Consider the following 24,972-nt stretch of genomic DNA (forward strand, 5'->3'; position numbering starts at 1 on the left):
AGGTTTTTGTGATGTTTTAGATACACTGTAGACAGAATGAAATCAATTTTATTTAAATATTTTCAATCTATAATGACACATTAAATATATTGATATGGATCAATTTGTAACTGATTTTATAATTCATGTACAGGATTCATTAATTTTATACTTCATATTATTCATTGTCTTCCTTCTCTCCCTGATAGATTCTGTACACTGGGATTGTGATTTATGCCCCTGCTCTGGCTTTGAATCAAGGTACATTTAAAGGGGCTATCATGTGGCTACAGTGGCTGGTTCATTTTTGCTATGCTTTATTCTCTCTCCTTGGGGAGATAGACAGATGGAAAAAGACCTCCAGTAGTCCTTAGGGGCTTTATGAGGGTAGTGGGATGGGCTTAATTAGTCTATACTGGCTTCTTTGAGGTATGAATGGATAATTCCAAAGTGTCTGTGGGCTCATAGGCAGACCTAGATCTTCCTGGGGTAGGGCTAGTTGTTTCAATATTGTATGCCTGCCAGCCGTTCTTTGTTACTTCACACCCTCTCCCCTACTGTAGCCCTAATGACTGCACTCCCTCCTTTTTGACTACTACCCAGAGTTCATCCCTGCATTGATTTGCTTCCATAAATACCATGGCCAAAAGCAACTTGAGGAGAAAAGAGTTTCTTTCAGGTTATAGCTTACAGTCCATTATGAAGGGAAGTCAAGGCAGGAACCCAAGGCAGGAACCCGGAGGCAGGAAGTGAAACTGAGGCTATGGAAGGGTGCTGTTTACTGACTTGCTGCCCAAGTCATGTTCGATGATGATGGTGATGGTGATGATGATGATGATGATGGTGGATGACGATTGCTTCTCTTATGAGAACCTACTTCATTTTTTTGTTTTTTTCGGAGCTGGGGACCGAACCCAGGGCCTTGTGCTTGCTAGGCAAGCGCTCTACCACTGAGCTAAATCCCCAACCCCCCTACTTCATTTTTTAATTTTAAATTTACCTTCTTGAGGATTAATTTTTATGCAATCAAATGTGCCAACTTCAATACCAAGTTTAAGGAAAATGGGCACATACTAGCTCCTGTAACCAATAATCAATTAAAATATCACACCAACGATTTCTCTCATGCCTCTGTAGAATTAATCCCCCCATCCCTGGCTCTAGGCAACCACTGATGTGTTTTTTTCTCCCCTTTTGTAGATTCTCTCCTCACATAGTCTGTCCTGATTATGGTTTCCCCTCCATTTACTCCTCCTAGTTCTTCCCTACTTCCCCTCTTACTCAGTTACTCTCTCTTTCTCTTATTAGAAAACAAACAGGCTTATGACAGACAATAGTAAAGTATAACAAAATAAAATGTAATGACATAAGACAAAAACTTATCATATAGAAGTTGAACAAGACAAACCAATAGAAGAAAAGAGCCCAAGGGAAGGCATAAGAATCAAAGAACCACTCATTCCCACACTCCCAGGAAAACACTAAGCTGGAAGCCATCGTATACACACAGAGGACTGGTAGAGACCTGTGCTGGCACTGGTATGCAGCTCCAGCCTCTGTGAGTTCATATGAGCTTTGATCATGATGATTTAGAAGGCCTTGTTTTCTTGGTATCTTTCATCCTCTCCAGGTCTTACACTCTTTCTGCCTTTTCCTTCATAGGGTTCCCTGAGTCTGAGTGGAGGATTTGAAGAAGCTATTCCAGCTAGGGCTAAGTGTTTCAAGGTTTCTCACTCTCTGGATAAATGTCAGGCTCTAGGTCTCTATGTTTGTTCCGATCTACTTGGAGGAAGCTTCTCTGATGCTGGCTTAAGAAGGTGCTGATCTAGGTATAGCAGAGTATCATTTCCAGTCATTTTACCATTACCTTTAAAAAAAAAAGACTAGTAGTATTTGATTTTATTCTAGGTCCCTGGGCTAACCACTCTCTGGTTCCTGGTCACTGGAGCAATGTCAGGTTTCAGTTCCATCTTATGAAGTGGTCCTTCAATCAAATCAGATATTGATTGACTAGTCACTCAAGTTCAGTGACGCCATTCCATTGCTCTAGTATATTTGGCAGGCAGGACACCGTTACAGATAAGAGGGTTTGCAACTGGCTTGATGTTTACGTTTCTCTTTTGGTAGCATACGGAGCATGTGCCTATACCAAAGATGCTAGAATGTAGGGTGAAGGGTGTGTGTAGGCACCGGCTAGACCTCTCTTTGTTCAGTGAGTTCTGTGGTTGTCGTCTTCAGCAGTAGGGCCTTGCTGTCAGTTTGTGGAAGGCAGCCTGTTGTCTTGGCAAGAGCCTAAGTTATTTGGGGATTCCCATGGGACCTCTATGGCCAACAACTCAATTAGACGGAACCCAGTCCTGGCATTGGAAGCTTTGTTTGGTGATGAGATTGCCAGTTGGGGGCTCTCTCTTATCTCCCCATCATTTGCTGATTTCATTAGATCACCTTCATATATATACATATTTTGGGAAGTTTCTAAAGTATTAGGCTTTTATACTACCCTCAAATGCCCCATAATTTTAGCTGTCTCTCCCTGTATTCCTTCCCCCAATCCATTCTTCCCTCTTCTTCTCCACTTGATCGTCCCATTCCAACTCTCCCAATTCATAACTGTTTATTCTATTTCTCTTTCCTTTTTTTTAAAAAAATTTATTTATTCTTTTATGCTATGAATACACTACAGCTGTCTTCAGACACACAGGAAGAGGGCATCGGATCCCATTACAGATGGTTGTAAGCCACCATGTGGTTGCTGGGAATTGAACTCAGGACCTCTGGAAGAGCAATCAGTGCTCTTAACCACTGAGCCATTTCTCCAGCCCCTATTTCTCTTTCCTAAAGTGATCTAACTGTGCACTTTATATTCTCCCTCTGTGCTTCTACAGATTGTAGCTTGGTCATCATTGACTTAACAGCCAATATCCACATATAAACAAATACATATTTGTCTTTCTATAGTTGGGGTATATTCCTCAAGATGATTTTTTTCCCTAGTTCCATCTATGTGCCTGGAAATTTTGTGCTGTTATTTTTTTAACAGCTGAGTAATACTCCATTGTGAAAATGTATCACATTTTTCTTTATCCATGCTTCTGTTGAGAGACATGATCTAGATGGTTTTTACTTCCTGGCTATTATAAACAGGGCAACAAGGAACATGGTTTAACAAGTGTCTCTGTGGTAGTCTGACACATCCTTTGGCTATACGCCTAAGAGTGATACAGCTAGATCTTAAGATAGATCCATTCCCATCTTCCTGAGGAACCGCCACACTGATTTCCATAGTGGCTGTACAAGTTTACACTCCCACCAGCACTGGAGGAGTGTCTGTCCCCCTTCCTCCACACCCTCACCAGCATGAGCTGTCACTCGATTTATTGATCTTAGCCATTCTGACAGGTGTACGATGAAATCTCAAAGCAGTTTTGATTTGCATATTTCTGATGGCTAAGCTTGGTGAACATTTCTTTTTAAGTGTCTCTCAGAGTATGTGCCTGTAACATTCGAGATTCCTTAATTGAGAATTATTTGTTTAGATCAGTATTCCATTTTAAAATTAGATTGTTTTGATGTCTAGTTTTTTTTTTTGAGACCTTTATATTTTTGGACATTAGCCCTCTATCAGATGTGTAGTTGGTAAGAATACTCTCTTCTGTAGGCTGCCACTCTGTCTGAATGAGGGTGTTTCTCACCATGCACATGTCTCTCACCATGCACATTAAGATCTTGTTGATCTTAATTTTATACAACCCAGGGCTACCCCTGTGGGCTGCCCCCGCCCCACATCAATCATTAAGAAATGTCCTTATAGGCTAATCTGATAGAGTCATTTTCTCAATTGAGGTTTCCACTTCCAAGATGATTCCAACCTCCCAGTTGTCAAGTTTACAAAAACATAACCAGCACAGACCCCAAGAGGCTTCTGCTTTCTGCTCAGATCCTGATGAAGTCTGGCCTTTATTCCTGGAGTTTTATTCAAGTCCACATTGAAATAGACAGTAGCTGTGTGATTTGATATGTGAGGTTGCTCCTAGTGACTACTGTGTTTATAAAAACCCATGAAGGTACCGATCAATAAACTATCACTTTAGATTAGTATCGAAGCGGCTTTGGCTAGCCATAGCTTCAAAAAAATAAATCTATGGGAAAGCTCTGTGCCCGTTGACTTCTTCTCAGTTAGAACTGAATGTGATCTCTAAAACTCCTTGTAAAACAGTTAAGTGGTATTTGTGATGGTTAAAATATGGTGCAGTTCCTGAAGTAAGTGTGATGTGGGGGAACCCACTAAGTCCATGCTCCACCTTCTTGGTTTTATGACAGGAGGGATAGTAACTGGTACCCACGTCTATGACACGGGAGAGACTCATTACAGAGATGTGCTGTAATGCACTCTTGTCATCTGCATGTCGGGCAAGACCCATGTCAACATCACTACCAGTGGAAATGGCTTACTTCATAGTTGAGAAATGAGTTATGAACTTGATACATCATCTATTGCTTTTAACTGTAATTAAAGGCGTTAGGGTTTTGAAACACAGCTCTTGGAATATCTAAGCATGGACTTTAACTTCTGATGAAATCAAGACTTTTGCCTTCTCTCTCTCTCTGGAAAAGTCTGGAGCCACCTTCTAGGCAATTGGAGCCATAGAAACTGTGTTTGGATGATTAGAACACCAACGGTTTGTTTGCTGTACCCAGGAGAGTAGACACAGTATCTTCTGAACAATAGATGCTCTTGTAGAACTTCAGAATTGGGACTTATGCCCACAGAATTGTCTTCATAGGTTTTTTTCTTTTGTTATAGAAAAACTTCAAACGAAGATTAACTTAGTGAGAATAGTGCATTGAACCTTAATGTTGAACCACTATATTTGGGTACTTATAGTCAAATTTAGCCCACCCCAACTCTCCTTTAGCAAAGTAGCTTCCTTTGCTGTAAATATGAAATGTTGTATCGCTTTGTCTGTATTTTAGCGAGTCTTATAATAAATAATAATCCCACCACCATATCTATAATATTAGCATCGATTCTCTAATTTCCTATGAAATTCATGCTAGATTTTCCTGATATATTTTTCAGCTTCTTAGGACCACAGCCTAAGCAAGTCCGTTTACTATGTATAAACATTTTTTCATTTGAACTTTATTTAAGTTTATTTTTCTTGTGTTTAAAAGTTGAAGGCCAGTTTTTCTTGAGGAATACTCTGTACAGAACAAAACACACACAGCTTAGGTGTACAGTCTGATGAATCCTAAGAATTGTATATCCTCGTGTAACTATAATCCAACTCAAAACCTAGACTATTTCCAGAATCCACTTCCAGGAAGTTTCCTGTGCCACCTACCATTTTAGGTGATGGATTTTTTTTTCACTTTTATCACCATAAGTTTGTTTTCGCTGTTCTTAGACTGTACGTAAGTGGAAGCCTAGACAGCTGTTGTGCATCTGGATTCTTTGGTTAGCTTCTGAGATTCATTTATGTTGCCACACTAATAAGTAGTTCATTCATTTTTTTTTTTGCCTATCTCTCATGCGTGTGCATGTGCACCCATGCGTGGAGGCCTAAGGCTGACTTCAGGAATCAGCTTCCATAGGTCTCCTTCTTAAGGTAAGGTCTTGCAGTAGAACCCAGAAGTCTGTAATTACTCATCTAGTTAGCAAGCTTGCTCTGTGAATTCCCTCTCTCCCCTTCCTAACACTGGATTGTAGGTAAGCAGCCATGCACAAACTAGCATTGACTGGGTTTGGGGGTTCCAAGACCCCATCATCATGTTTGCACGGCAAATATATTAATAATGTAGCTGTGTCAGTACAGTTCATTACTTTGCATCGCTAGTGATATTCCACTGCACATACTCACTGAAATCGGCTTATCTACTCCCTTGTTCATGAGCACGGGATGCTTCTAGTTTTAGGCTACTGTGAATTAAAGACACTACTAGTATCCTTACACAGATTTTTTTTTGTCCCCACCCCCATTTTTTACCTTATACAGATTTTTATGTTTTGTTCTCATGACATATGAAGTATAAATTTCAACATACATGTATTCTGAACAAGGACAGGACTGGCACATGCGAGAAATTGTCAAATAGCCTTTCTAAGCAGTTGAACCTTTTCACATGTCGATTCCACAATATCTGAGAATTCCAGCCCTTCTACACCCTTGACGACACTTAGCATTATTTTTTTCCTCGTTTTTTAGCAATCTTAGCATGTATTATCTATATTATTGCACCGTGGCTCTCATTTGTTTTTCTCTGGTGACTACTGATGTTGAGTTTCTCAGCTCATAAAATGATCAAAATAAACTCACTATTTAGTTTAATTTAGCATTTCAAATTACTTGGGATTTCTCTTTTGTGGTCTATGTTATTTGGAGACAGGGTCTCAGGGAGCCCGGGAATCTGCTATGCAACTGAAACTAATCTTTAACTCTTAATTTTTTTTTTTATTTCTTATTCATCATATATAACGGTACCATGTGGAAGTCAGAAGATAATTTCTGTGCATCTGTTTTTTTTCCTCCTGTGTAGGTTTTGGGGATTGAACTCAGGTCCTTAGGCTTGGTAGCAGGTCCCCTTATCCTCTGAGCTTTAGTCTTGAGCTGCAGGACAGGTGTCTGTTACACCCCTTTTCTTACTAGCTTTGAAAGAATCAATTGCAGGTCTAAGGGTATTGCTCGATTTTTACTTTATAATTTCACGAAGTCCTTCACTTTATCCTTCCTAACTCTGTAGACTATATAATGGTTCCAAAGACGGATCTATAAATAGAAATACATTTGAAGAAGTCTAACATAGCCCTATCTTCTTTTTTGTTCTGCTTATCCTTTATGTATTATAGGTAAGTGTATTTTTCTGCTGGCTTTTATTTATGCTTCCATTAAAATATATATCCCTCCACTTCCTAGAACATTGGTAGCAGATTGATGGACTTTTGTACCTCAAGTGTTACCTTAAAAACACACTTCAAGGTCTATAGAAACAGCACATTTATATGAACCCGTGGGAAGGGACGGGAAATCCCCTTTGATCCCAGTCAGTCTGGGATCTACATTACAGAATCCAGCCGTCCCTTAGCTTAATTACAATATAAACCCTGTACTATGAATTAGGCAGTGTTGGATCTGTATATGGTATCTGAATATAGGCAAGCGTCATGTCTGCCGAGCTTACCAAATGCGATTTTTTTTTTTTTACTCCATTCGTCTTAGGGGCATGGGTGAGCCACGATTCTAGTCTTAAGCAAGTGGATCTCTGGAGCTAGGTGTCTCCCTGGTAATTCCTGAGAAGTGCTTTGGTCACACGCCTTTCAGAGTTGAACACATGTTCTCTTTTCTTCTACAGTTACAGGATTTGATCTGTGGGGCGCAGTGGTGGCCACAGGGGTGGTCTGCACATTCTACTGCACACTGGTATGTGGAGAGTGTCTTTCCCCTTCTACCTGCTTCGCAAGACTGGGATTTCAAGTAGTCACATGCGACAGCGTGGCTGCTCTCACACACTCTTTCTCTCTGGGCTTCTCACGCTACAACGTTTTTGTAAGGAACATTTGGTCCTTAGATATGGATTGTGAATGAAGTTTTTCTTTCATCTGGACCATTGCATGGGTCCCCCGTTTTAACCTCTCGATTCATTAATATGGTTTTCAAAAATCTCATAGATGTGCTTGTGTAATACCTCAGCACAGAGGCTTGTGACAATGGTTTATTAACTATAGGCACATCGAGACACAATGCTGCTTTACTGTAGATGCAGGTTCTTTGCAGTCATGCAAATTTATGTAGTCTTTGATAGTCTCTATATTAACCTTTTGTTTGAATGATCTTTCAGAGCCTGTTTGAAACCCAGGTCATAGAGCCTGAAGAGAAATACTTGCGGCAGTGACTAGTATGCAACAATTTTAGCATCTTAACAAGTGATAGAATTATCTGGGCACAAACTGATTAGTAGCCCACACAGTGACGCCTGCAATTTAATTCTGAATTGTCTCCCCAGATCTCCTCAACCCACCTCCCTCCCATCCAAAGTGTATGTCTATATTATATCAGTAGACCACATATCGTTTTATCTTCTTGGCTTTTTCACTGGCTGTTGTCTGGCCTGGGTGGACCTTTCACCTTTGCCTCTGCCTATGCTTGAGGGCTGGGTTAAATATCTTCTTCTCTACCGAGGATCTTTGAACATGACAGCTCCTTCGAGAGAACGTCTTGACCAGGCTCTATATTTCAGTATTTTCATCTCTTGTATGGTGCATTCACGTTCAGACAGATATATCATCACGTCTCATAGAAGGGCTAATTCTCACACACTTTCTCCTCAAAGGGTGGTCTTAAAGCAGTCGTCTGGACAGATGTTTTTCAAGTCGGGATCATGGTGGCTGGATTTGCATCCGTGATTATACAGGCTTCCATAACTCAAGGTGGCATCAATACGATTTTAAGTGACGCTTCCAATGGTGGAAGATTAAACTTCTGGAAGTAAGTGGTGGTTTACCTTCTGGCTAACTGAGTGCCTTCTTGTTTTCTTTGTAAGAAACGGTTTTGTTGAAATAGTAAGTTTGTATTGGAAAATCAATAAGTTACTAATGATGTGGTCTGTAAAATTAAAGTGGGCAAGTAAATGTGGGAGGAGTTTATGCCGGTTGTTTTGAGGAGTTCAAGCATACTGATGTCGCTGGATCATATGGTCATAGGGTATTATGATGGGTCTTCCTCCTCCTTTGAACAGATTGAAAGTAGGGTAGGAAAAAAATGATAAGCAGAGGAAGTCCCTTAAAAGACAAATACCAAGAGACAGTAATTTCATTTGGGTAATTACTTTAACCAATGCAGAGAAATTCTCTGGCAATATACTACATATTAAAATGGCATATTGTTAAATAATATTTCATGCATACATACCTATATCTACATATATTGTTTCCTAAAAACGGACCAGAAAAGTTATGGTTGATGTTTCAAAGGGTAGCCTGGAACAGAACAAACATTTAAACAATGGAAAATCTAGATTGTCTATCCAAAGTCTATCATACAATTTAAGAGAGTCAACTTCATGCACAATGCTCAAGGTGGAAAGAATTTCATTTTTACCTAAACCATGTTTTCTTCTCTTTAAGTAAGAGATTAGAAACCTGCAGTCACTAGCCGGGAAAAAAAGAATATTCCATTTGGATGATTTTTGTTTCTCAGATAGCCTTTTTGATGTGTATTTTTCTTCTAATTTCATCTAGAATCTCCCAATGTCTGGAAATATCATTGTTTACTTAATTGAATGGATTTAAAATAGAAATATTTGTATTTTGACATTATAATTTTGGACATTTTTATGTATGTTTGTGAGTGTATATTGTTTGAGGATTCTAGAACTTTCTTCAGACTCTTATAAACAATTTGTATTTGCTTCCCTTTTCTTTCCATTCAGTTTTAATCCTAACCCTTTGCAAAGACACACGTTCTGGACAATTATCGTCGGAGGGACTTTTACATGGACCACCATCTATGGTGTCAACCAGTCCCAAGTGCAGAGATATATTTCCTGTAAAAGCAGACTCCATGCAAAACTGTAAGCCAAACTGTGGTGTATGAATTAATAACTACCATTGTTCTTATGGGAATGGTTCTGTAAGCCAACTTTAGTTCAACTTGAAGTCTTTGTATCATGAAACTCCAACGAAGGATCAACTTTGACTGGCTCAGTAACAGAGCCCCAAGTGGTACTAGAAGTTTTCAATCAAATATCTGAAAATATTTCCATAAATTATTAAGTAAGTCACCCTCATCAAGTAAATAAATGCCTCATAACTTACAGAAGTTAGAAAACTATAATGAAAGTTCGATGTGAGAGTGATGTTTTTAGCATGAGGAAACAACAAATTAGAAAAGTATATGCAGTCTCGGAGCAGTGAAATGACCTTGTAGAGAAATGTAAGTTCCTTAAAACAATATAGCAGAGTGTTTATTCGAGAATAGAAGTAGTGGCACGCACTGATTGTCAGCTCAGTCATGGGTTATGATGCCCTCCAACTTGCTTCTTAGATGGCATTGTTCAAGTTGCTCAGTTTCACTGAGCTTCAGATCTAAACTTGTAAAGGAGAACAAGCAATACTATTACCACATGGGAAGTCTGGTAGAATACTGTGTGGGGCATACACATGTAATTGTTTATGTCCTTTTCTGCTTTAAATTAATGGCACTTGAGGATAGAGAATGGGTGAGGGAGCACATGGTATGAGGAGAAACCTGTCCAGGGAATACAGTGTGTGTGTTTCTTGTCCTTAATGATGAGTGGTCTTACAAACTATGTTGGAAGAACTTTAGTGAATTGAGATATATATATATATATATATATATATATATATATATATATATATATATACACATACATATATCCACACATATATGTTTGTGTACATTTATATATGCATATGTATATATGCATATGTATATATGCATATGTATATATGCATGCATATGTATGTATAGCTGACCATGTTTAGCAGTTTATAATTAATCTACTTTTTAAAATTAAACTACTTTTAAAATAAAATGAATAAGTTACTACTCTAATGCCTATTAAAATCCTTATTTTATTTTATGGTTAAAGGACTCAGTGTATAAAGCCATAGATGACTGTGGATTTCGAGTAGGAAGACATATTCATTGAGAAACAGCATCTGCCAGAAGGATTTATGAATACATCATTGACTGATATCAAAGAAGACAATTATGTAGAAAAAATCGTTTTTGAGAATGAAAATATTACGTGCATTTATTTATTAAGTGTAATCATGATGTGCTCTCTTCTCCTTGTAACAGCTTCCTTGGTCTTTGGGATAGAAATTACAGCTGTTAATTGCTGGCATCCTCTCTTTCAGGTCTCTCTATGTCAACCTTGTGGGCCTCTGGGTGATCCTCATCTGCTCCGTGTTCTGTGGGCTTGCCCTGTATTCCAGATACCATGACTGTGATCCCTGGACATCTAAGAAAGTGTCAGAAGTTGACCAGGTGTGGAATCACATACACTGGTGATCTTACAAAGCCTGTGTGCTGTTAGGAAGGAGCATTTTCATTCTTGGAGAGACCCAGCAAGTGGGCGCAATGCAGGCAGTCACCTTTTGTGTCTATAAATCACTCAGCAAATCACTTGTCGAGGATAGAGCAAGTATGAAGGCTTCTGTGTCTAAACTCTTGGACGGCCTGGACAATTTTCAAGTCAGATTTTTTGGATGGAAAAACTCAGGGTTTGGAAGTAAGCATAGCTAACTGGGTTAATAGAAACTATGCATAAAACATGGTGACGTTGACATTTGTGGGTATTGTCAAAGCACTTTTATAAACAATCTCCCAGTTTTTATTTACTTTAAAATTTTTCATTTTTTTCACTTGTTTCATTTTACGTTTGTGAGCGTTTTGCCTGCGTGCATGTCTGTGTACCACGTGCACGCTCTGTGCTCCCAGAGGTCAGAAGAGGGAGACAGATTGTCTGGAATGGGAGTTACTAATGGTTGCGAGCTGCCACGTGGGTGCTGGGAACAGAATCTGGGTCATCTGCAGGAACCACCAGTGCTCTTAACTTGGGGTGATCTTTTAAGCCCTCAGCTTCCAGTTAGAAATGCAGAAACAGACTGAAAGATGGACAGAGTTTGCATCCTGACTCTGTGCTTGAGATTCTGTGCCAAGAGTCTTAACATTGCTTGATGTTAATGCCTCCGCAACACTGTAATCCCCATTTTACAGATAACTTAATGAGTCTCAGCGATCGTGTTTGTTTGTTGATGTAATCGTTGTTTTATTTTTGTTTTTCCTAGACAGGGTCTCACTGTGCAGCCCTGGCTGTCCTGGAACTGCCTATGTAGACCAGGCTGATCTCAAAGTCACAGAGATCCACCTGCCTCTGCCTCCAAAGTGCTGAGATTAAAGCAGTAGATGAGACTCAGTGATGGTCACTTGATTGGCATGAGGTCACATTGGTATTACACAGAATTACTGCGAGAGTTCATCAATTTTTTTTTTCACAATAGGCCAGATACTTTGGAATACGCTTCAAAGTCTATTTTTTACTTTTCACAATTAGACTCTGAGGCAGTGTGTTATTACTTTACTTTGAAAGATAAGTAAACCAAGGCACAGTGAGAAATTAGGTAAGCAGCTGGGCAGTCTTTAGACCCAGGCGCTCTGCCATTTGAGCTCCCGGATCCTCCATAACACGCACTTTCTTGTAATCTTGCAGTACAGCTCAAACTTAGCACATACTGACTCCAGGAGCCTGACAGGCTCCTGCAAAAGCTACTCTATAAAACCTGCTTGTTTTTCTGAGGCCTCAGAATGAAGATGGGTGAAATTTACATTGGTGGAAATGTAACTGCCCCAATATGATTGTGGGATTAGGAAATGAGAGGATTATTTTATATTAACTTTTAAATTTATTCTTGGAGAATTCATGAATGTATGTTGATTTCATTTTATCTATTGGGATTTGCATAGACTATCTCTCCCTTTCTTTTTGGGAGACTATAAAATTGACTGTGTATTGATTTTGTTTGATAGCAACTAACACTTGGGTATGAATTTTGGAATTTTCAGCTTATGCCTTATTTGGTGCTGGACATTTTGAAAAATTATCCTGGTGTTCCCGGACTTTTTGTGGCCTGTGCTTACAGTGGGACATTAAGGTATAAAACTGACTCTATGATGGTATCGTTACTATAAGGACTTAACGCTTGTTTTACTGTTATTTTGGCCAATGCATGAGAAAACGACATCTAGGAAGGGACTACTTACTTTAGATCATGGGTTCAGAGGGTTCAATTCGTGCTTACCTGGCTCTAGGCATCTTGAGAAACATTCTGGTAGGGGGAGCAGGCAGTGGAAGATCTTTTTCATGAATGAGGCCAGAGCAAGACAGAAACCCCAGTGATATACCCCAAGTGACCCACTTCATCTAAGCAGGTTCTGCCTCCTATGTATCTACCGTCCCTCAATAGCACCATCACAGCGTGCTCTGCCAAGCTACTAATCCATTTATTTTGAACCGGAAATGCTCTCAAGACAAATTCAGAGATGTGTTTTACTAATCCCTTAGGCATTTCCCTATTCAATCAAGTTGACAATTAAGATTAATCATCATAGTATCCCTCTTTTCTTATTGGCTACTTTAAGAGGTAAAGATGAATTCTGGTCATGGTCAGAAAATGGCCTAAAACGGGCAAATTCTTCCACGTATCCTTCTGTTGGAAAGATCCTATGGAATCTTTCTGCTGTCATCAGGCACTAAACTTGACTAGGTCCCTGCTTTCTAACACAACATTGCATATCCAATACAGTCACAGTGGTGATGGTCACTGGATGGTAGCTTTAATATTTGCTGAGTATTAAACATGAATGCAATGTGTGTGAGGCTAGATCATGGTCACCTGCAAACAGACTCAAGTCTCCTAATCGCAAGTTGAACACTGTACATCTTCTAAGGACTCTTGCACCTCCCTATTGAACTTCCTAGTTGTAGTCTCTTCTTAAGTTTGATGTAGGAAATTGTTATTACTAGGTATATAGTATATGCTAACAAGGGTAGGAGATTAATATTGCAATATATGGTATGTTGCTGAGGGCTTACAGTGGTTCTTTTTATGTACACAGAAACAATATCTTAAAGTTGTTATGTGGCAATTTGAGGAATATATTCGAATTCATTTTATAGATACCAAAGGTCACCTGGGAAATAGAAGCAAGGCTAACTAATTCTTTGTCTTTTACATAGAGTCAAGTCTATGTGTGTTGCCTGACTCATGAAAGATATTAGCTCCCAGAAAGAGGGTACTGTGCTCACTAAAAATGAAAGAACATGGATCTATTTACATTATCTTATTATTTCGTGCGCATAAGTCTTTTGCTTACATGGTGGTGTGTGTACTGCATGCATGTAGCATTCTCAGAGTTCAAGGGAGGGCATCAGATCTCCTGAGGCTTGAATTACAAATGATTATGAGCTACTGCAGGTACTGGGGATCAAACCCAGTTCCTTTGGAAGAGGGGTTAGTGCTCTTAAACAGTGAGTTATTTCTCTAGCCCCATCTGCTTCTAATTTTGAAGTGTGAGTTTGCTTTTCTCTTCATTCCTGCTAAAAGTATCACTAAAACTAACATCATGAATTACAATTTTGCCTTCTTTCACAGCACGGTGTCTTCCAGCATCAATGCCTTGGCAGCAGTCACTGTGGAAGATCTCATCAAACCTCGCTTCAAGTCTCTCTCAGAGAAGTCTCTGTCTTGGATTTCTCAAGGAATGAGTAAGTTTCCTTCCTCATGTTTCCATTTGAGAGCAGTGTTGGCTTTGTTTTGGAGACACTAAAAATTGTCCTCTGAGGGATTTTAAGTTCCTCATGGTATGAGTACCTGTCCAGCTACATGTGCTCACAATGCCGTGGGGCTGATCGTATCTGCAAAGAAGATGTGGCCACTAATGCAAACATTTAAGGTGACAGTAGTGGTGTGCATTTATAACTCTGGTCCTCAGGAGGCTGAGGCAGAAGGAACAGGAGTTGATATAACCCGGTCTTAGTCTCTGTCTCAGTTAGGGTTTTACTGCTGTGAACAGACACCATGACCATGGCAACTCTTACAAGAACGACATTTAGTTGGGGGTGGCTTACAGGTTCAGAGGTTCAGTCCATTATCGTCAAGGCAAGAGCATGGCAGCATCCAGGCAGGCATAGTGCAGGAGGAGCTGAGAGTTCCACACCTTCATCTGAAGACTGCTAGTGGAAGATTCACTTCCAGGCAGCTGGGTGAGGGTCCTTATCCACAGTGACACACCTACTCCAACAAGGCTACACCTCCTAATAGAACCACTTTCTGGGCCAAGCATATTCAAGCCATCACAGTCTCAAAAAAGAAAAAAAATCTAATCATCAGAGAACCACCAAGGGCAGTGTCCAAGGATCCTGTTTGTTTGACCTTAGTGCTAAGACTCTCACTCTCGTTCCTGTTGAATAAGGGTCTTTCTATGCAGCCAGCCTGGCTTTGAACACATGATCCTCCTGCCTCATCCTCCTGAATGCTGAGATGACAGGTGTGTGACATCATATCTGGCCTAATTTAGTCAAGGGCATCATAGACAATAACATAGCAATTGACTCGGCTTCTCATTAATTATGGACACCAAAACCCATCAGTGGTGACCATTCACATTGTATCAAGTGGAACAGAATTAAGTTAAATCACCTGCAATACTATTTATATCTATATTGGGCCCTATAAACATCATTATCAAGAGCAGTTTGGGGGGGGGAAGTGTTTTTTTTCCCCTTTCTTTCTGCTATGATCAGGAAATTCTTAACAAAAGTATGACTACTGGGACGAAGAAGTCAGTGCCAACACACACTGATTGCATAAGTAATTTCTTCTGTGTTGTTTTTCTTTTTTCTTTCCTTTTTTCATTTTGAGCACTGGAAATTATGTTGGTCAATTACAGTTAATTATTTTTCTAAATGGATTATTTTTTTTTAAATAAAATGCTCAGGGGAGTATTATTTCTTAATCTTAAAAGCAATGCACATACTTAAGAAACTATCAAAGTCAGTGAATGTAAAAAGAAAAAAAAAACCTATCATTTATCAACGGGGGTTGGGGGGGTGGTGTTGAGTAAAGCAGTTTGGTGAAAAGAGCGAGCCTGAAGGTGGAATACTATACGGGTTGAAGTGACCTTTCTTTGCTAGTTTAACAGGAAAGGCTTAGGGCTGGATGCTGAAGGAGCTTCCGAGAGACTAGAGAACCAAGCCTCCAGTTGGTGTGGATTACCACTTCCCAGAACAAACAAACAGGGAAAGTAGGGAGGCTCCAGTTCTGGGATTTATTCAACGTCCCCACCCCCACATTGTGGGGAGCAGAGTCCAGAACCTCCGTGTACAGACAAATGTTTGTGGAGGATTAAATGTATAACACAATGCTGCTAAGTCTTAAAACCCCTGTAGTTAATTCCAGGGATTCTTTTCTTATGTAATCTACTGTTGTGACTAATCCCGGGCCAAGTATAAGGGCTTTGTTTTTCTTCCTTGCAACCACTGTTGGTCTCTTAGGAAAATGCCTCTTTCCTTGTCTTGCTGACTTTAATGTGGTATTGTTCTCCCCTCACTGGTATTATCCACTTTGACTCAAATGTGCGGGTACTCATTTTTTTGAGGACTGTAATCCTCTGGGTCTATATGTGCCTTTTGTGTTGTCGTGTAGGTGTGCTGTACGGAGCTTTGTGCATCGGGATGGCTGCTGTGGCCTCGCTGATGGGAGCCTTGTTACAGGTGAGGGCCAACTCTAAAGACTGATGTCATAACTGCTAAATTGTTAGCTTCAGTGTTCACCTGACCACATTCACACTTGGACGTATCAAGGAACAAAGATGACCAAAGTATTTATTTAATGTTTATGTATTCCTGCCTGCCTCTATGTGTACCACCTGCAGGCAGGTGCCCACAGAGGTCAGGGGGCCATCTGAAGCTCTGGAGCTGGTCTAAGAAGTAGTTTTGCTAGGGGTCTGATGTGGGTGCTGGCTACCGAAACTAGATCCTGTGTAAGGGTAGTAAGTACTCTTAACTGCTGAGCCTTCTCTCCAGACCCTTATTTTCAATATTTGAAAAAGCATACGTTGAGATAATTACAGACTTACATGAAATGAAGACAATAGTGGTTTTATATAGAATTTACTCCATAGCAATACCTGACAGGAGGATCTCGTGATGGTAACATCTTGCTGGGACACTGTCACAGCCGGGGGTATTGGGTTGAAACAATGAGCATAGAGAATGATATGACCGTCATCAGTGTTCCACTTGCTATCTTTCACTGCCTCACCTAAATCTGTCTTCCTTCCCCTACTGGCCTCTCAAGAATCTCAAATCGACTTTCCATTCTTATAACTCTTTCATGATAATGATGTTATATAAAGGGAACCAGTACGATGGCTCAGGTTGCCAAGCCTAAAGGATGAGTTAGTTCGCCTATAGGGTAGACAGAGAGGCCTGCCTCTTGGAAGTTTTCCTCAAATTTCCCTCCAGGCAACGTAACACACATGCATGTGCCCACATACATGTGCATTTTCACACACACACATGCACACATACACATGCATGTACCCACACACGGACACATACATGTGCATGCACACACACGTACACTTTTATACATACACACAATAAAAAATGTAATAACTTTTTTTTTTGCCAAAAGTACTGCTGTATAAAGGTTCTAGGGCAATGGTTCAGGAGGCAACACGCTTGCTGTGTAAGCATGAAGACTTGAGTTTAGGTCCTTAGCAACCACATAATAAAGCTAGGGGTGTCTGTAACCCAGACCTGAGGAGGCAGATCCAGGCTGCTCACCTAGTCTAATTGGATTGGGAAGTTCACTGAGAGATACAGTCTCAAACATCAGGTGGACACATTAACGTGCACACAAAAGGATGTTTCGAAAATGAGATCCATTAGTAAGAAACGCTTTAGGTCTTCTTGGTTCTTGCTGTTGAGAGTGAATTTGGAGTGAAATCTGACCTTTTCCTATTATGAGGTGAACTTCTGGACCTCATGATATTTTAGCAGCTTCCTCTGACACAGCGTCAGAGGAACCCTGCCTTGTTGCCACCACTTTGAGTTTAATGTCTAGTCAACACCTGAGTAGTCATGTTGAGTGTAGCTATGCAATATGTTATGGGACACTTAGTGGCAGTAAGGCTAATGGCAGCCCTAGACTGACTCAAGGGCCTTACCAGGTCGAGCTCTGTGTCAGTTGGTACCGGAATGCAGACTGGCCCTAGGGATTTCTAATCATGGTCCTCAGGGCTTCCAAGAGACAAGTCATTTTAGCACACATGCAAACGCTTCTGAACCTTAGAACAAAGTTTACCCTTACCAGGCAAACCCCTCTGTGGAGAAGTGGCTGGTAACTGACCCAGTCTGAATGTAGGTATAAAGGAAGACTGTCTTGAATTCCAAGAATGGTGTCTTCACAGAGATTCTTCTAGTCATTTGGTCATCTGTCCCTGATGGTATCTGGTTCATAACTCTGGCATGTTTCCCTACCAATGGTGTACCACTCTGCCAGGATGGATCACAGCTAAGGTTCATCTTTGGTGCAAATTGAGCAGAAGGTAAGAGGTTGTCCCTGAGGAAGTTAGTTACTAAGACCAGCCCAAATCCTCAAATATGACAATGAGGTTTAGATGGTCCAAGTAGGTGGGCAGGATCATTTTGACATTCATTTCTTTTTAATTTTATAGAAAGACTTCAATTTGTTACTAAAGAATAGACAAAGTAAAATTATTTTCTGGTCTTTTTTTTTTTTTAACCAAGTACATGTTTTCTTTTAAAATTTTTTCAACCGAAGAACTCCTACTCAGTTTGGTCTTTGACATTCTCACTCTGATTTAACCTTGAACCTTGAGTCTTTATTACCGTTCCCTCTTCTTTATAAGTCTCCCCTCCTACGTTCACTCTTCTTTCCTTCCTTCCTTCCTTCCTTCCTTCCTTCCTTCCTTCCTTCCTTCTTTCTTTCTTTCTTTCTTTCTCTCTTTCTTTCTTTCCTTCTCTCTCTTTCTTACTTTTTTCTTTCTGTCTGTCTGTCTTTCTGTCTTTCCTTCCTTTTTCCCTTTCTTTCTTTCTGTCTGTCTGTATTTCTGTCTGTCTGTCTTTCCTTCCTTCTTCCCTTTTCTTCTTTCTTTCTTTGTCTGTGTCTTTCCTTCCTTCCTTTCCCTTTCCTCCCTTCCTCCCCCTCTCCGTCTCCCTCTCCGTCTCCCTCTCCCTCTCCCCCCCCTCTCAGACTGAGTTTAACTAGAGTCACCTGTGTGGCCACGGGTTTGGCACAATGTGCCGAGACTGGTGAACTCCTCAATGGGTACACAATTGAAGACAATGGCTAGCCTTCCTCCAGAACCTGTCAGTAACCAGTCATTCAGCAGGAAGAGTTAGGGTCCCATAAGCTTGTCCCAGCTCTGTGACTGGTGACAGGCCCATTGACATGCACTTCTATGAGAAATTGAGGAAGCAGTGGTCTGGAATTCTCTCCGACCAAAAGGTTTGTGTAGTATGGCGAACACGTCACTGTGGGTCTTTTTTAAAGTCTGTTTTTGCTTCCTCTATGTACTTTGAGTCTCCGTGGTAGCAATTGTTACCAGGAAAAACATACTAAAGCTGCCAATCTGGCCACCAGCAAAAGGTAGTGGCAGACTCCAACATGAGAATGGTACTAATGTCATGGGAATGCCTTGCAGCTAGAGTTCTTACAGCAGAGTCCCCTCTCTAGCCCTCTGAAGAGAACCTGTCTTTGAAGTGATGCACTTGCTAGCTGTCTGCTCTAAGGACAGGCAATCTCTTTTGGAAGTTATGTGGAACGGTGCTACCAAGCAGGCTCGCTTTCAGTAAGCCTTGAGACAGACGTACTCACTCACTCACCAACTTAGACAGCTAAATACCAACTTTTCCACATACAGAGAGCTGAATTCACTAATATTCCTATCCTACACCCAGGAGAGCTCCGCAGAGTAACTCATCGGCTATGACTGTTCTGCCAGGACTTTTATTGGTATATTTCTCAGCATTTCAGACTTTCTCTTTACATTCTGTGCTGCCTGAAGATATTATGGTAGGAGGCGGTCGAGATCCAAACTTTACTAGATCAGATCACATCTCTGTTCAAGATTTATATCTTGGATGTCAACTCCAGCACACATGTTGCCACCAGACCTTGCTGCTTAATCTTGAGTCCTCTTGGTGGCCCCATACTGTTCCCTCATGCCATAAGTCGGAGGACTTGATGTTCTTATCTAATTGTGTTTCCTCAGATTGCTCACTGGTATTTAGAGTTGAGGGGACTGATAGCTTTTACTAGGGATCATTCTGACCCCCCACACTGAGCAGCCAGTGTTTCATCTGCTGAATGTGCCTCCATAGATTTCCCACAATCCATCTGGTCATTGCAGCCCAGTCCTGATAAGTATAAAAATCACTCTTCCCGTGGGGTTGGGGATTTAGCTCAGTGGTAGAGCACTTGCCTAGCAAGCGAAAGGCCCTGGGTTCGGTCCCCAGCTCCGAAAAAAAGGAAAAAAATCACTCTTCCCTCACTGCTGGTGAGTCTGCCCTCTATCCATTGCTGAAGTCTATTCTTTTCTATTTCCCTGATTGTTCAGCTGGATGTTGACTACTCTAGACTCTCTGGTGATGAATCAGTTAAATTCCCATCAGATTGTTCTGAGAATGAGAAAGACTTTTTTTTTTTTTTTGAAAAATTGTTTGACCTTTGACAGACATTCAAATTCAGGTAACTTGTTTGTTACTGATCCTCAAGAGGTTAAACATAAACTTTATCATGGCTATAGGATAAATGACAGCTATGGGCTATCCAAGTGACTGTTTCTGTGAGCCACTTAGTCCTATGATAAGACCCGATCTTGGGGAATTCCAATCTTCTTCCATAGATTTCCAGGAGGCAGGCCATCTCAGGAGATGTGATTTTCAGAAACTATTCAAATTTACTCTTACCAAATCGACTCTCTTTATGAAAGAAGAATTCAGCAACTATGCTGGACTGAATACAGGTATAACAACATAGAAGAACTGTCCAAAGCTGGAGGATGGCCCTTTGATAGAGAGTCTTAACGATCAGCTGTCCAGTGACATCCTCCTGCTGTCTGTCTTGTAAGAGGGCAGCTAGAATGAGCTGCTGCTGCTTGTGAGGATGTATAAGGTGTGTCCTTCATGAACAGTAAACCGGGAAAGAAGTTATTTGGTTTATTCCTGAGTCTACATCCTTCTCACATGCTAGCTCTCGTCCACAGTGTCCACTCATTCCTCACTCCACAGTGTAGACGTCTGAAAGAGTTCATTTGAATGAAGGATCCAGTACACATCTTCTAACATTTTCTTCATATACTGTCTGACTCATTCATTCCACTCTGTTTGGCCTCTTGGTGGACAAGTCACCATGTCCCTGCTCTCTCATGGTCTTAGTTATTTCTTTTTGCATTTTAATTGACCTATAAAGCTATACTTATTTTATGGCATAATATGTTTGAATCCATGTGTGTATTTCACTAGTTCAAATGTGGTTAAGTTTATGTCTCAAGTGTTTATGATTTTGTGGGGATGAAAACATTCAAAATCTCTCATTGTAGCTTTGTCGAGACTTGCAGCCCATTATCAATTTCCATCCTCATAGTTCTGAGCTTCACCCCATCGGAACGATTTCTTTTATAAAATTATTGCTCAGTACCATGGAACGACTGTTCATTTTTAGCCCACCCAGTCTTCAAAACTAGACATTAGATTACTGGGGCTATTAGGTTATTAAGAGCATGTACATCTTCAAGCGACATTTGCACTCCCTCATGATTCACGTTTGCAAATGTCTTTCGGTCTCATGGCCTTTGTATTTCTGTATCAAAGAAAAGTTTCAGTCATCCAAATAGACTTTAACCCTTTCTCTACACCATTGGATCAATGATTTTAAATCCAGTGTTTCAACCTTATTACATCTATACCAGATCAGATCAGAAACGTTTATGGATTTTATCATTATATCTGGCCATTTTGCAGTTCTTATCCACTGTCTTTTTTGAATACCACCAAAGCACAGAAGAGTGTTGTGCTGTATTGGTAAAAGGCTGAGAACAGGTGTCTTGATTTTTGCATGCATAACGGTGCCCTGATGGTTTATTACTGTTTGTCCTCTTTGCATCATGATGCCTCCCTCTCCTCTCTGTGTGTGTGTGTGTGTGTGTGTGTGTGTGTGTGTGTGTGTGTTGAGGAGGGGATCTCATATATACATGTGCCTAAACCAGAAGCTGACATTGGATGTCTTCCTCAATTGCTCCCCACCTTGCATTTTGAGACAGGATTTCTCACTGAACCTGGAATTTACTACTTCAGATAGACTAGCTGCCCATCAACCTCATGAATCCTCTTCTCTCTTTCTCCTGAACACTGCGATTAAAGGCATGAACTGCCACGTCTAGCTTTTGTGACTGTGGGTGTCGAATTTAGGTGCACGTGAAGCAAGCATTTTGGAGACTGAGTCATCTTCCCAGCCCCCTGTGTTGACTTTAAAATTGTTTTTAAGTTGTGTATATGTAGGCATTTGGGAGAATATGTGCATTTGAGTGTAAGTACCTGTGGAGGGTGGAAAAGGGGGTCTGATCTCTTAGAGCTGAACTCAGAGGCAGTCGTGAGCTCCCTGATGTGGGTGCTGGGAACTGAATTCAGGTCCTGCATAAGAAAGATATGCACTCTTAACCACTGAGCCATATTTCCAGCCCTTTGTTGCCTATTTGAGGGTACCTGAAAAAACAAACAAGCCAAGTGTGGTAGTGCACACTTTAATCTCAGCACTTGGGTGGTAGCAGCAACAGGAACTCTGTGAGTTCAAAACCAGCCTTGTCTGTATAGTGAGTTCCAGGATAGCCAGGGCCACATAGTGAGATGGAGCACTACAGAAACAAACAAATAAACAAAAAGTCCAAAGAAACAAATCATCTGAGGTTGAAAAGCAGAAATCTCCAGGCGTTGATGATCTCCTTCAATGACAAGACTATCATGAATACAATTTTGTGATATTTTTTTTTTCTGGTGGAGACTGAACACTTTAATACTGACCCTGCTAGAATTGTTTGAAACACTATGTTTGGGTTTGAGATGTCTAACGGTCGGCTTTCTGTTATTTTTTGTAGGCAGCACTTAGCATATTTGGCATGGTTGGTGGACCACTTCTGGGCTTGTTTTCTTTGGGCATCTTGGTCCCCTTCGCCAACTCTGTGGTAAGTATAGCTAGTGGATGTATCTGAAGGTTACCTTTCCCAACTACATCTTTCTTTTCTGCACTGAAGCCATGGCTGCTTTGTGATCTGTCACTAGTGACTTGTCTTGGTGATTTGACTTGGATAGCGTGGGCACTGAAGAACTGAGAGCTTGCAGGTGGGAAGCCAGTGGAAACAGAGCCAGGTAGTACAACTTCAATACTCACAGTGTGAATAGGCCAACGTCTTTAAATGTGCGTTTACATGCTTGCTTCTTTTAAAATTGGATATCGAGGCTTTAAGGAAGGAGATCAATAGGCTCTGATGGTTTGAAAGATTACGCGTAGTCAGAGCACAGCAAAGAGAAAAAAAAATTACATCTTAACTACCATGACCACAGTTTATTCTTCTGGTGCTTCAAGATGTAGTTCTTGCACATCTTCCAGCCCCGAGCAGTTGGAGAAGAATATAATTGGCAATATTATTTGAAAAGAAGTGGTATCTCGGCTATTATACCTAAGCATGTACACCTCGAAATACAAAAATCTGGAATAAGTGACATTGAACAATTTCTCTAGAAATCAATAGGGAGTTCATTTCCATTATAGGGTGAAGTTCTGGAAAGACCTAGAATGTACGGAAGTGAATGTCAGACATTTATAGCTTAACCATTGGTTCCGTAAAGAGAGAATGAAGTTAACGGGCCTCCTGTACTCTAGGCAGACACTCTTGGCTTCGCCCATGTTGATCCTGACTTTCTCACGTTGAATCTACCTCAAAGAAAATGACGCTGTGTTTCTTCTAAAAGCGCTCTTGTTTTTTCAGGGAGCCCTTGCCGGTCTGTTGGCCGGATTTGCCGTTTCTTTATGGGTAGGAATCGGAGCCCAGCTTTATCCTCCACTTCCTGAGAGAACCTTACCATTGTCCCTTGAAACCCATGGCTGTAACAGCACGCACAACGGGACAGACTGGATGTCAACCACAGAGATGCCGTTTTCTACTAGCGCTTTCCAGATACACGATGTGGAAAGGTGTGTTACATCTTTAAAACTTGGGTGACAAATAGGAGACTCCAGTTTTGTTTTGTTTCTTTTCTTTCTTCTTTTGTTTTATCTTGCTTGTGACACTGCTTCTTCCTAACCCTGAGAAGAGTTGACTCTCTGTGGTCTTCTCGCTGTGCTGTTTTATATTATTCCTACAGTATAAGTACAGCAAGTGACACGGTTGAAGTTGTAGTGAGCTATCCTGTAGCTGCCTGGATAGAGTTTCCAGCTGTCCAGATTGAGTTTGAGTTCCTTAACTTCTTAGTAGTTGATGAGTATAGCTTGGTAATTCTGTCTTAATTCTTTATAACTCATGAAGTTGACCACCCTTTAATATGTTTATTGGACATTCAGATATCTACTTTTGTCACCTGCCTCTATCTATCTATCTATATCTATATCTATATCTATCTATCTATCTATCTATCTATCTATCTATTTATTTATATTAGATACATTTCTTTACTTACATTTCAAATGGTATTCCCTTTCCCAGTTTCCTGTCCATAAGCCCCCATCCTCTCTCCCTCCCCCGTATGGGTGTTCCCCCCATTCACCCCTCTTTGACCCCCTTGACATTGCCCTGCACTGGAGGTCCAACCTTGGCAGGACCAAGGGCTTCCCCTTCCACTGGTGCCCCAACAAGGCTATTCTCTGCTACATATGCAGCTGGAGCCATGGGTCAGTCCATGTATAGTCTTGGGTAGTGGTTTAGTCCCTGGAAGCTCTGGTTGGTTGGCATTGTTGTTCTTATGGAGTTACAAGCTTCTTCAGCTCTTTCAATCCTTCCACTAATTCCTCCCAAGGGGGTCCTGCTCTCAGTTCAGTGGTTTTCTGCTAGCATTGACCTTTGTATTGGACATGCTCTGGATGTGTCTCTCAGGAGAGATCTATATCTGGTCCCTTCCAGCATGCACTTTTTAGCTTCATCAATCTTATCTGGTTTTTAGCTGTATATATATATATATATATATATATATATTTATATATATATATATGGACCACATGTGGGGCAGGCTCTGAATGGCCATTCCTTCAGTCTCTGCTCTAAACTTTGCTTCCTTATCCCCTCCTATGGATATTTTTTTCCTCTGTAAAGAAGGAGTGGGAGCATCCGCATTTTGGTCATCCTTCTTCTTGAGCTTCCTATTGTCTGTGGATTGCATTTTGGGTAATTC

At 40.7% G+C, this 24,972-nt stretch overlaps 1 protein-coding gene across 1 annotated transcript in view; it reads left to right on the top strand.

The window, feature by feature from the left end:
* Window positions 1-24,972, top strand: part of Slc5a8 (solute carrier family 5 member 8) — a 41,038-nt gene that overhangs the window by 7,498 nt on the left and 8,568 nt on the right. Inside the window, exons 3-12 of the mRNA XM_032911004.1 lie at window positions 189-240; window positions 7,330-7,397; window positions 8,308-8,462; window positions 9,406-9,546; window positions 10,859-10,988; window positions 12,567-12,655; window positions 14,156-14,268; window positions 16,208-16,275; window positions 22,686-22,772; window positions 23,577-23,782. Of these exons, the coding sequence (XP_032766895.1) occupies window positions 189-240; window positions 7,330-7,397; window positions 8,308-8,462; window positions 9,406-9,546; window positions 10,859-10,988; window positions 12,567-12,655; window positions 14,156-14,268; window positions 16,208-16,275; window positions 22,686-22,772; window positions 23,577-23,782 (1,109 nt within the window). The remainder of the gene's footprint in view (window positions 1-188; window positions 241-7,329; window positions 7,398-8,307; window positions 8,463-9,405; window positions 9,547-10,858; window positions 10,989-12,566; window positions 12,656-14,155; window positions 14,269-16,207; window positions 16,276-22,685; window positions 22,773-23,576; window positions 23,783-24,972) is intronic.

Source organism: Rattus rattus, chromosome 1 (assembly GCF_011064425.1).
Source record: "Rattus rattus isolate New Zealand chromosome 1, Rrattus_CSIRO_v1, whole genome shotgun sequence".
In the NCBI taxonomy this organism is placed as follows: domain Eukaryota; kingdom Metazoa; phylum Chordata; class Mammalia; order Rodentia; family Muridae; genus Rattus; species Rattus rattus.